Raw genomic sequence first — 13,623 nt, forward strand, 5'->3', positions numbered from 1 at the left:
GCCCCAACATTATTATTATTATTATTAGATAGATAGATAGATAGATAGATAGATATGCTTTATTCCAGACTCAAGGTCCATACAAAAATACAATCAAAAGACACAGTACAAAAAAGATTAAAAAACACAAAGATAAAAAAATAGTCTAATGACTCATTTTAAGAGACACTTATACCAGTGTTCCCAAAACTGAGACGTGCAGCGTGTGGCACTGTACATAATGTTCACCAGTACCACAACAATTTGATTTTCAGAATCATTTAACCGACAAATAAACCTGTACATTATATTTCTCAAAACAGATTGCAATGTGTTCACTCCAGCACTCACAAACATCTCACTTGCGCTAGTCCATCTGGGCCTTTTTAACAGTATCCTCAGAGCATCATTGTATGCCACTTGTAGTTTCTGAAGGCTGGCTTTTTTATAGGTCAACCACAGATGTGCAGTGTACAAAGGTGAACAATACATTTTGAACAGAGTCAACTTCACTCCAACAGTACAACAACCGAATTTACGTGACAATACATTTGCTCTCACATACAACATACGACACTGATGATATATGTCCTCGTCATCTGTCAGTTGGTCTGTGATAACATGACCAAGATATTTCACTTCACTACAGATATTCAGGACATTACCTGACAGTTTAAAGTCAGGAAAAATCATATGTCTATCTTCCACGGTTCTGCAGATCATAATAACACTTTTTGAATCGTTATATTTTACATCCTGTTGTTCTCCATACACAGAACACACATTAAGGAGCTGCTGCAGACCAGCTGAGCTCGGGCTAAAAATCACACAATCATCTGCGTACATAAGATGATTCATCACTGTACTGCCAGCCATACAGCCAGTTTTACATAAGCTTAATTTATTTGATAGACCGTTCATGTAGAAATTAAATAAAATAGGTGATAAGATGCTCCCCTGTCTTACTCCATTACTGACATGAAAAGGAGCAGACATACAGTTGTCCCATTTAACCTGCATGGTCTGTTGGGCATACCAATAGGACAGGATTCTGACTATGTAATTAGGGACACCTGCTGCACCCAATTTTTTAAATAATTTCCCATGATTCACCCGGTCAAATGCCTTAGACGCATCTAAAAAACACATAAAAACAGATGAATTTTTTCTCTTATAGTTACTCAGCAGTTCATTTAAAACATATATACACATATCTGTACCGTGTCTCGGTTTAAAACCAAATTTATTATCTGTAGAAATAATCAATTCATTAATTCTCTCCAGGAGAATTTGTTCAACAACTTTCGACAATATATTAGCAAGAGCGATAGGTCTATAGTTATCTGAGCAACCCACTTTTCCTGCTTTATCCTTAACCACAGGAACCAGCAGCACTGTCATCATAGAGTCTGGAAGAAACCCATGGACCATGAGGGCAGTGAAGCATAGGGCAAGAAGTGGAGCTAACCTTGAACTTGCAAATTTAAGATGTTCAGCAGAGACAGAATCCATACCTGTTGTTTTATTAACTGATACGTTTTTAATCGCTTGAGAAACCTCATGAGACTTGATTGAATCTACATTTTCAACATTAGCTACTTGATAGCCTTTAGACCGAACACAGTTAAACAATTTACTATAATGCTGTCGCCAAAGCTCAACAATAGCATTTGCACCAGAGACTCCATCTACTATACATGGTAAGGAGGGTTTGCTGTTACTAATGTGTTTCACCTCTTTCCAGAAAGCTTTATTATTATTTAAAAGTTTCTTGGCCATAGAGTCAGCCCTCAAACATTGCTCGTTTTTACTAATGAAACGTATTGCATATTTATATTTTGCATTTGTACTCTTCTTATATTCAAAAATGGGCCCCTGTCTTGGTTTACCAGCCATTGCCCAAGATTTAGTAGCCTCACGAGCCTCAGCATAGAATTCAGCCACATAAGTATTCCAACCAGGCCGGGCTTTTCCTCTCTTTTTACATTTAAGGTGAGGCTTACTAGCTTCAAGTAAAGCTGAGACAATATCTGTATACAGTGCAGAAATATCTGTTCTATGTTTGATGTTTGTACAATTACTGTTTTTACACATGAGTGCCTCTCTAGACAGATATATATTGCTCAATAATTGATCAGTATATTCACAATAGGAAGCAATGTCTTCACATGAAAGAGAGGACCAGTCCAAGTTACCAAGATTAGAGTTATTTTCACATTTTACAGTTGCAGGTATGTACTCAGATCTAATAACCATTTTTACAGGAATGTGATCAGAAGTGGATACATCATATAAGATTTCCATGTGTGCCAAAGATGCGTGAGCATCAGCTGTAGAGAGGCAATGGTCTAACCAAGACGTGGTGTGCCAGGCCTCACTTATATGTGTATAGCTTTCGGCTGGCAAGAACTCTCTGCTAGAAAGTATTAAATTATTATCTCTACAGAGATGATTTAGGTGATTAGCAAAAATTGACCTCTTGTCTGAAATGTCTGCATTCATATCCCCAACAATAAAAATATTTGTGAAACACTCATTTTGTAAATAGGAACTAATAAAGGCAAGTTTATTTACATAGTCTTCTTCATTATGATGGCATTCATATGGAGTGTAGATATTTAAAATGATAAATTCCTTATCACGCTGTGTCAAATGTATAGCAATACACCAGTCCACACCAAGCCTAACGACATTTATCGCTGAGTCCAGTTTCTTATTCCACAGAATTGCCACACCTCCTGGAATTCTGCCCCTTTTTATACCCAGGCTGAGGTCAGTGGTTGACTCTCCAACACCATGAAAATTGTCACTGATGGAGTTTAGTCCCTTTAAATCCTGCTTTGCTAGGAACGTTTCCTGTAGGCACAGAATGTCACAGTGCTCCAACAACTGATCGACAATAATGCGGCGAGCTTTATCCTCAGCACTTTGATCTAAGCGCAGGCCACGACAGTTGTATGACAGGACGCTTATATCCATAGCAACATCAGACTTGGGCGTTCATGCCAATAGCGAGCACACTCGTAGCCCCAGCAAATAGAGTAGCCGCATTAGCACTAGCACCAATGACTCCAGCTTTACGTGGTTCATAAAAACGCCGCACATACGCTCCCTCCGGCCAGAGCTCTGGGTTGTACATATCACCAACTTCTTTGCATTCAGCGGATATATATAACGATGCGTATCTGTTGTTTACAGTAACAATCCTTTCACATGACACATCACGTCCAAGTTTATTCTCAAGATGAGCGCGCAGTATTTCAGCGTCTATGTCGGGTGAAAACCTAGTTGCAAAGACACTCACCCGTTTAGTTGTTATCATCTTGATGTTTCCTGCAGCTCCAGTGCCCACAATAGTTTTGCCAGCTTTCTTCTGTCCCAACACAGATTTGCCGGTGCGTAATCCCTGTTGGCCATCCTCTGTGCGCTTCCGTTGCCCCTTTTTCACAACTTGGCTCCACTTTGGAGACCCAGGCGAGTGCGTTGTTAATCCAGAGCTAACTGCTGGTGTAGCACTCTCCACTGTTAGAAGCAGCGGTCCCTGTGCCTCTCCTCGGCGTCTGTCATCTGAAGTTTCAGTCACCTCCGTTGAGCCGTCAGCGCTTCCAACAGCCGCTGAGTTGGTAGCATTCGCGGCACTAGCATTCTCTGCGTCCAGCCGCCTCACCGGCGCAACGAAGCCAGCACGGCCGTGGTCAGCGTGCTGCTCCAGGGCACAAACCCGACGGTTCACATCCGCCGTGACTGCACGCAAACCTTCGCTCGTTTCAGTCTGCAGGTGTAACGCATGTTTCATGGCAGATACCTCAGATACCGTATTATTATTATTATTATTATTATTATTATTATTATTATTATTATTATTATTATTATTATTATTATTATTATTATTTATATTATTATTATTATTATTATTATTATTATTATTATTATTATTATTATTATTATCGTTATTATTTTTATTATTATTATCATCATTTTTACATAAATAATCATTAATGAGGTCCTGGAAACGTGTTGGAAGGTTTAACGCCCAGAATCTTCATTTCATTAACTCCGATCTCTATCACGACTTTTTCCCTTACGATTTCCAAACCACATAAACGTTGTTTTGTCCAAATGTAATGATAGTTTACTTATATGGAACCAGTTTTTGTAATTAGTTATATTTACATCAGTAATAATTAGTAACCAATAACATGCAGAGCTGGTAGTAACGAGTTACTTTTACTTGAGTAAGTTTTGGGAAATGTTGTACTTTTAGGAGTAGTTTTTAATCACTATACTTTTTACTTTTACTTGAGTAGATTTGTAAAGAAGAAACTGTTTCTCTTACTCCGCTACATTAGGAACGTTGAGCAGTTACTTTTCTTTTATTCCTTTTATCCGCGTATGCGTCAATCTCATGAATCACTGGTGATTCTTTGGGATAAATGTTAGTTTTTGCAGGTTTTATCACATTTACACAGACTCAAACACACACTCAAACACACACACACACACACACACACACACACACACACACACACACACACACACACACACACACACACACACACACTCAAACACACACACACATACACACACACACATACACACACACACACACACACACACACACACACACACACACACACACACACACACACACACAGACTCAAACACACACACACACACACACACACACACACACACACACACACACACACACACACACACACACACACACACAGACTCAAACACACACAGAGTTTCTTTGAGTTCATGTTTGTTCTAGTTCTGCCTGGTTAAAAAAGAAAAGTACAAAGGATGGACATTTTGTGCTGCTTGTGCTTCTTAATTTATTTTTTTTATTCTGTTATTATTTGATTTATTTTATTATTTATTAAAGTACTTGAATTTACTTTAAGATTATTTTAATTTAAGCTATTTTTTATTCTTTTTTATTTATTTTATTATTTTATTGATTTAATTTGCCTGAAGATGATTATTTTGTACTTTTGTCTGTTTGAATGGTTGTATTAAAAAAATAAATCAGACGTTACTCAACAGTTACTCAGTACTTGAGTAGTTTTTTCACAAAGTACTTTTTTACTTTTACTCCAGTAATTATTTGGATGCCTACTTTTTACTTGTACTTGAGTCATATTATTCTGAAGTAACAGTACTTTTACTGGAGTACAGTTGTTGGCTCCTTTACCAGCTCTGATAACATGGGAAGAGAAAAAAGGAAACACATTCTTCTGATAATCAATACTAATCCAGCAGCGCAGTGCGCAGGCGCGGCCGCCAGGGGGAGCCGTGGAGGCTCCCCCTGGCGGGATACAAGTAAATGGACTTATTTTCATAAAGCGCCTTTCTACAAAGAAATGTACGTTTTACGTCTCATTTATTCATTCACACACGCACTAATATACTTGGGAAACAGTTAGGCACCAAATATAATGTAATATATTTAATTTTCTCAGATGGTAAAAATAAGAACTTTATTGATCCCACATAGGAGTAATTCATGTTATATCAGCTATAGAGAACAAGGTAGTGCCGAAAAACAATATATATCCCCCCTCACAAAAATAAGAACAATAGAGAAACATATTTTCTCATCAACGAAGCATATTTTACATAAACATATTTAACATTTTTCAAGTAACTAAATAACATATTTGAACCATTTTTCAGATCTTTTATTGTCTGAAAAATTGTTCAAATGTTATTTAATTGTCTGAAAAATGGTGCAAATGTTATTTTATTGTCTGAAAATTGTTCAAATGTTATTTTATTGTCTGAAAATGGTTCAAATGTTATTTTATTGTCTGAAAAATGGTTCAAATGTTATTTTATTGTCTGAAAAATGGTTCAAATGTTATTTTATTGTCTGAAAATGGTTCAAATGTTATTTTATTGTCTGAAAAATGGTTGAAATGTTATTTTATTGTCTGAAAAATGGTTGAAATGTTATTTTATTGTCTGAAAAATGGTTGAAATGTTATTTTATTGTCTGAAAATGGTTCAAATGTTATTTTATTGTCTGAAAAATGGTTCAAATATGTTATTTTGTTAAATCAGTTTCGTCTATAAGCTCCGCCTCCGCCGATGACGCGGCAGCGTGTGTCGTGACGTCACCGCGCCCCCGGAAGCAGGAAGTGTATGCAGCTGTAGCGGAGCTGACGGTCCTGGGACCGGGACAGAGAGACTTTAGGAGGACCTAAGTGGATCTAACTGGACCCACAGAGACCTGTACTGACCCAGGAGACACCCGGGGACACCCGGGGACCAGAGGACACACGTGACAGCAGCAGGTACCGGCGGAACCGGGACAGGGGGCTGCTTAGCGTTAGCTTTAGCCCCAGGAACATCAGCGCATGCGCCTTCGGTTGTTTTGATCGGAGGGTCAGAGGTCAGGTGGTCAGGGAGGGTCCAGGTGGAGACATGGGCTGGGTCTGAAATCCCGCACTAAACAGTAAACTTAAGTTCTGCACACTTTTGAGTAAATATCAGTAGTAGCATTAACTCAGAGGTACTATTAAGAGACACACGTGACTTCCTGCCGTAGGGAGGGGGAGTTGTTACCATGGTAACAGCAGCAGTAGCAGTTGTTACCATGGTAACAGCTGCTACTGCTGCTGTTACCATGGTCAGGTTTAGATCTGGTTTAGTTCTGGTTTAGATCTGATATAACAACAATAACAGTAATTATAATATCACAACCATATGCTGTAACAACGCACCTCCCAATAATAATCATGTCTACCTCATTCTGCTGCACCTTTAACTTTTTAAAATATTGTATATATGTCAATAAGTGCCACATTTGTTTATTTACTGTTTGCTACTTTTAAATCTGGTACAGTGAGCGGAATTACCGGAGTCAAATTCCTTGTCGGGCAAAGTTCAAACCTGGAAACCAATAAATCTGATTCTGATTCTGAATCTGATTGTGATGTCTCTCCTCCTCAGTAGATCAGTAAATCCTGTGTTGTGGGTTATTCTGTAACCATGGTAACCCGTTGCTGTGTTGTAGCTGCAGCAGCTCCACATAACAGACGTAGGGAAAAGATCAATAACGGTTTAACTTTTCACCGCTTTCCTGCTCGGAGGCAGAACCACGGAGGCTGAGTATCTGATAAAACAGAGTATCTGAGGTAGAATAGAATAGAATACTTAGGTAATGAAGTATATGAGATAACGAAGTATCTGAGATAACAAAGAGTCGTCGGCTCGGTTGGATCGCGGCTGTAACGACCTAACACCTTCCACAGTAAACCACAAACAAACACTCACAGACCGGGGTCGGATCAAAACACGGGTTTTATTCCCCACTTCTCCAGCTAAACGTAGTTGCTGGCCAGCTCTCTGCCGTGCGATTAACCCCAATCTGCAGATAAAACTAGTTTGTTGAGGAAAAGATATTAACTCTATTTGTAGCTGCAGAGGAAAAAAATAATCTCACGAGGAAAAGAAAAATATTGCTCACGCCTCGGAGCCTCTTCAGCATAATATAACAGTAAAAAAAAAGAAAAGAGAAGTAAGAGTAATAAAAAAGATGTACTGTATGTTGTAGTATTATACTAATTTATTGAAACACATGGCGAGTCAAACATTTACCAAAGCAGCTGCCAAACACTCCTAAACAAGGTAGCCGGAGACGTGGGTTGTGCAGAACTGCAGCAGTAAATCCTCGTCGGAGCTCCACTCTTTAGTAGGGATTTCATATGAACCCAAACCGTTAATAATCATTATTTTCTCCATATACCGCTCCCTGGCTTCCTTGTTTAAGGTTCCCGGTAAATTCCAGTTCCTTTCCAGCAGTTTAACATCTTTTTACTACACTGCTGTTTGTTTACGCTCACGAGACTGCCAACATGGCCGCCGCGTCGCAGAATGCACCCTGGTGACCAAGCCCTATTAACTCAAGATGTTGGAAAAAAATAGGAAAGTTCTTCAAAACATCCAGTTGAGTAGTATTTTTTAGAGTTGAGTGGATCAGTTCTGGTCAGACTGCTACAGCCCAGCTGGACCTCGGGGGCTAATGCTAATGCTAGATTATTTATTTATTTTTTAACTGGCCACTGAAACGACAGACTTCTCAAAAACAAATCTGGGCTCTTTAGCAAATGTAAGAATCTTGGATAGCAGTTTTCTGACCACCAGTCTGTGTTTCCAGGATGGAGTGTAGTTTCTAACCTCCAGGTGTGTGTGTTTCCAGGTGTTTCCAGGTGTGTGTGTTTCCAGGTGTGTGTGTTTCAGGATGGAGTGTAGTTTCTAACCAGATGTGTGTGTTTCCAGGTGTTTCCAGGTGTGTGTGTTTCCAGGTGTGTGTTTCCAGGATGGAGTGTAGTTTCTAACCAGATGTGTGTGTTTCCAGGTGTTTCCAGGTGTTTCCAGGTGTTTCCAGGTGTTTCCAGGTGTGTGTGTTTCCAGGTGTGTGTGTTTCAGGATGGAGTGTAGTTTCTAACCAGATGTGTGTGTTTCCAGGTGTTTCCAGGTGTTTCCAGGTGTTTCCAGGTGTTTCCAGGATGGCAGGAGTGTTTGACATCGACCTGGAGACGGAGGACGTCAGTGATAACGAGGTTTGGATCAACTTTGACGACAGCTATTTGCTGTTATTTTATAACTTTGTTGTAGTTTTTTTTTTAATTATGTTTTTATTGGAAAGTGTTCTTTTTAAATTGTGTAATTTGTCATTTAGGAAAAAGGGACAGATAAAATAAGCTTTTTTCTGTTCCATTTCATTCAAGGAAAGAGATTAGTTGTAATTATATTGAACTGTTTAGTTTTTCTTTTAATGAATGAAATAAAGAATCAAAATAAAAGCCTGATCTCACTGGTGAATGTTTGTTTCTGCGACTGCAGGACGACGTCTGCGACTTCCCTGCTCCAGAACCGGAGAAGTAAGTTTAAATTCACTTCATTAAAACCAGGTGAGACTGGGACTCTGATGGGTCTGGTTCTGGTCTGTTCTGGTCCTGGTCCTGGTCCTGGTCCTGGTCCTGGTTCTGGTTCTGATCCGGTTCTGATGGTTCTGATCTGGTTCTGTTCCAGCGTGCAGACGGAGGAGGTGGAACTGACCAGCGAGAGCGTCAACCGAGGTCAAGAGAGAGTTGGACCGGACTGCTTTGAGCTGCTGACGGTTCTGGGGAAAGGAGCCTACGGCAAGGTAGGACCGGGTAGAACCGGGCCTGTAGAACCGGGCCTGTAGAACCGGGTAGAACCGGGCCTGTAGGACCGGGTAGGCCCGGGTAGGACCGGGTAGAACCGGGCCTGTAGAACCGGGTAGAACCGGGCCTGTAGGACCGGGTAGGACCGGGCCTGTAGGACCGGGTAGGACCGGGCCTGTAGGACCGGGTAGAACCGGGTAGGACCGGGTAGGACCGGTAGAACCGCCCTGGATTTAATGAGTTAATTAATTCAAGTAAACTAGATATGAACTTAGTGTAAACATATCTGCCATATTTCAAGTGAACAATAAGAAATGTGCATTCTTGAAAATGAAATGATTCAGCAGCTTATTCAGTCTGGAATCTGGATAGGATAACTTAAAAAAAATGTATTAATCGATTCCAAATCGTCACGTGACGCATCGCGATTCATCGACACATCGATGAATTGCACCCACCTCTAATACATACACATATAAATGTCCACAGGTACATACATGAGTAGTATACCGTTGTTTTATATGTATTAATCATTTCCTCATCAAGGAAAATAAGGGAATATTCCTGTTCCTTTTCAGCATCACGTGAGTGAAACATGTTTGTTCCTCAGGTGTTCCAGCTGCTAATATGCTAATAAATAAAGGTGTTTGTTCCTCAGGTGTTCCAGCTGCTAATATGCTAATAAATAAACTAATAAACGTGTTTGTTCCCCAGGTGTTCCAGGTTAGGAAGGTTCAAGGAGCCCAGACGGGGAAGATCTTCGCCATGAAGGTCCTGAAGAAGGTAATGATGCTAGTTGTTCCTGTTAGCTTCAGTTCAGCTCAGTCTGAGCTGCTAATGCTTTAGCTAACCCGTTAGCTAACCCTTTAGCTAACCTGAACCTAAACCCTCTGAGGTTCGGTCTGTTAAAATCTAACCCTAACCCTAAAACCCCTAACCTCAGTATGAGCCTAACGCTAACCAAGCTGCTAATGTTTCCAGGCTAAGATAGTGCTAATGTTTCCAGGCTAAGAAAGTGTTAATGCTAATGTTTCCAGGCTAAGATAATGCTAATGTTTCCAGGCTATGATAGTGCTAATGCTAATGTTTCCAGGCTAAGATAGTGTGTAATGCTAATGTTTCCAGGCTAAGATAGTGCTAATGCTAATGTTTCCAGGCTATGATAGTGCTAATGCTAATGTTTCCAGGCTATGATAGTGCTAATGCTAATGTTTCCAGGCTAAGATAGTGTGTAACGCTAATGCTAATGTTTCCAGGCTAAGATAGTGCTAACGCTAATGTTTCCAGGCTAAGATAGTGCTAATGCTAATGTTTCCAGGCTAAGATAGTGTGTTATGCTAATGCTAATGTTTCCAGGCTAAGATAGTGTGTAATGCTAATGTTTCCAGGCTAAGATAGTGCTAATGCTAATGTTTCCAGGCTATGATAGTGCTAATGCTAATGTTTCCAGGCTAAGATAGTGTGTAATGCTAATGTTTCCAGGCTAAGATAGTGCTAATGCTAATGTTTCCAGGCTATGATAGTGCTAATGCTAATGTTTCCAGGCTAAGATAGTGTGTAATGCTAATGTTTCCAGGCTAAGATAGTGCTAATGCTAATGTTTCCAGGCTATGATAGTGCTAATGCTAATGTTTACAGGCTAAGATAGTGCTAACGCTAATGTTTCCAGGCTAAGATAGTGCTAATGCTAATGTTTCCAGGCTAAGATAGTGTGTAACGCTAATGCTAATGTTTCCAGGCTAAGATAGTGCTAATGCTAATGTTTCCAGGCTATGATAGTGCTAATGCTAATGTTTCCAGGCTAAGATAGTGTGTAATGCTAATGTTTCCAGGCTAAGATAGTGCTAATGCTAATGTTTCCAGGCTATGATAGTGCTAATGCTAATGTTTCCAGGCTAAGATAGTGCTAACGCTAATGTTTCCAGGCTAAGAAAGTGCTAATGCTAATGTTTCCAGGCTAAGAAAGTGCTAATGCTAATGTTTCCAGGCTAAGATAGTGCTAATGTTTCCAGGCTAAGATAGTGCTAATGTTTCCAGGCTAAGATAGTGCTAATGTTTCCAGGCTAAGATAGTGCTAATGTTTCCAGGCTAAGATAGTGCTAATGTTTCCAGGCTAAGATAGTGCTAATGTTTCCAGGCTAAGATAGTGTGCAACGCTAAGGACACGGCTCACACTCGGGCTGAGAGGGAGATTCTGGAGACGGTTCGTCATCCGTTCATCGTTGATCTGCTGTACGCATTCCAGACCGGAGGGAAGTTATACCTGATCCTGGAATGTCTCAGCGGTAGGTGGAGGGATGGATGATGGATGGATGGATGATGGATTGATGGATGATGGATGGATGGTGGATGGATGGATGATGGATGATGGATGGATGGTGGATGGATGATGGATGGATGATGGATGGATGGATGGATGGATGGATGGATGATGGATGGATGATGGATGGATGATGGATGGATGATTATACCACAGTTAACAACCAATCAGATCATTATACCACAGTTAACAACCAATCAGGTTGCAGGATTTCACCTTTCCGTTTTCTAATGGTGTTTTTTATCTCAGAGAGAACAGGAAGTGATTTTATAATAATAAATATAAATATATGACAGTATGGTTATAATAATATAAATATATGACAGTATGGTTATAATAATATAAATATATGACAGTATGGTTATAATAATATAAATATATGACAGTATGGTTATAATAATATAAATATATGACAGTATGGTTATAATAATATTAATATATGACAGTATGATCTGCATGTGTTGGTGTTTATAATGATAAATATTATAATAAATATAAATATATGACAGTATGATCTGCATGTGTTGGTGTTTATAATGATAAATATTATAATAAATATAAATATATGACAGTATGATCTGCATGTGTTGGTGTTTATAATGATAAATATTATAATAAATATAAATATATGACAGTATGATCTGCATGTGTTGGTGTTTATAATGATAAATATTATAATAAATATAAATATATGACAGTATGATCTGCATGTGTTGGAGTTTATAATGATAAATATAATAAATATAAATGTGTTTCCAGGAGGAGAACTGTTCATGCAGCTGGAGAAGGAGGGAATCTTCATGGAGGACACGGCCGGGTGAGACTCTGTCTGGGGGGGGGGGGCTCTGGACCTGGTTTTGGTCCAGGACCTGGACCTGGTCCAGGACCAGGACCAGGACCAGAGACCAGGACCAAAACCAGGTCCTGAGTAACTGTGTCTGGTTTCAGCTTCTACCTGGGGGAGATCACTCTGGCTCTGGACCTGGTCCTGGACCAGGACCAGGTCCAGGACCTGAGTAACTGTGTCTGGTTTCAGCTTCTACCTGGGGGAGATCACTCTGGTCCAGGTCTCTGGACCAGGACCAGAGACCTGGACCTGGTCCTGGACCTGGTCCTGGACCTGGTCCTGGTCCTGGTCCAGGACCAGGACCAGGTCCAGGTCCTCACTAACTGTGTCTGGTTTCAGATTCTACCTGGGGGAGATCACTCTGGCTCTGGGTCACCTCCACTCCAACGGGATCATCTACCGGGACCTGAAGCCGGAGAACATCATGCTGAACCACCAAGGTAACCATGGTAACCAGAACCAGAATCATAATCAGAACCTGCTGAACCACCAAGGTAACCATGGTAACCAGAACCAGAACTTGCTGAATCACCAAGGTAACCATGGTAACCAGAACCAGAACCAGAACCTGCTGAACCACCAAGGTAACCATGGTAACCAGAACCATAATCAGAACCTGCTGAATCACCAAGGTAACCATCAGAACCATAATCAGAACCTGCTGAATCACCAAGGTAACCATGGTAACCATCAGAACCAGAAACCATAATCAGAACCTGCTCAACCCCCAAGGTAACCATGGTAACCATCAGAACCATAATCAGACCCTGCTCAACCCCCATGGTAACCATGGTAACCATCAGAACCATAATCAGAACCTGCTCAACCCCCAAGGTAACCATGGTAACCATCAGAACCATAATCAGAACCTGCTGAATCACCAAGGTAACCATGGTAACCAGAATCAGAACCATAATCAGAACCTGCTCAACCACCAAGGTAACCATGGTAACCATGGTAACCAGAACCAGAACCAGAATCAGAACCTGATGAGATCTTCATGGTAACCATGGTAACAATCAGAACCAGGTCTCCCCCTCTGGTCATCCCGCTGCTGCTTCCACCTGCCTGCCCCCCCCTCCCCCCTCCCCCCCCCCCCCCCCCCCCCCCTCTGGTCATCCCGCTGCTGCTTCCACCTGCCTGCGCCCCCCCCCCTCTGGTCATCCCGCTGCTGCTTCCACCTGCCTGCGCCCCCCCCCCCTCTGGTCATCCCGTTGCTGCTTCCACCTGCCTGCGCCCCCCCCCCCCCTCTGGTCATCCCGTTGCTGCTTCCACCTGCCTGCGCCCCCCCCCCCCTCTGGTCATCCCCGCTGCTG

The 13,623-nt window shown here is 41.1% G+C and overlaps 1 protein-coding gene across 1 annotated transcript in view; it reads left to right on the forward strand.

The window, feature by feature from the left end:
- The first annotated feature begins 6,117 nt into the window (after nucleotides 1-6,117).
- Nucleotides 6,118-13,623, forward strand: part of LOC133449252 (uncharacterized) — an 18,673-nt gene continuing 11,167 nt past the window's right edge. The window contains exons 1-9 of the mRNA XM_061728385.1: nucleotides 6,118-6,281; nucleotides 8,468-8,552; nucleotides 8,836-8,873; nucleotides 9,025-9,139; nucleotides 9,855-9,923; nucleotides 11,278-11,425; nucleotides 12,220-12,277; nucleotides 12,647-12,939; nucleotides 13,040-13,141. Of these exons, the coding sequence (XP_061584369.1) occupies nucleotides 8,499-8,552; nucleotides 8,836-8,873; nucleotides 9,025-9,139; nucleotides 9,855-9,923; nucleotides 11,278-11,425; nucleotides 12,220-12,277; nucleotides 12,647-12,939; nucleotides 13,040-13,141 (877 nt within the window). The 5' untranslated portion in view covers nucleotides 6,118-6,281; nucleotides 8,468-8,498. The remainder of the gene's footprint in view (nucleotides 6,282-8,467; nucleotides 8,553-8,835; nucleotides 8,874-9,024; nucleotides 9,140-9,854; nucleotides 9,924-11,277; nucleotides 11,426-12,219; nucleotides 12,278-12,646; nucleotides 12,940-13,039; nucleotides 13,142-13,623) is intronic.

The sequence above is a fragment of the Cololabis saira genome, chromosome 1, assembly GCF_033807715.1.
Source record: "Cololabis saira isolate AMF1-May2022 chromosome 1, fColSai1.1, whole genome shotgun sequence".
Lineage (NCBI taxonomy): Eukaryota > Metazoa > Chordata > Actinopteri > Beloniformes > Belonidae > Cololabis > Cololabis saira.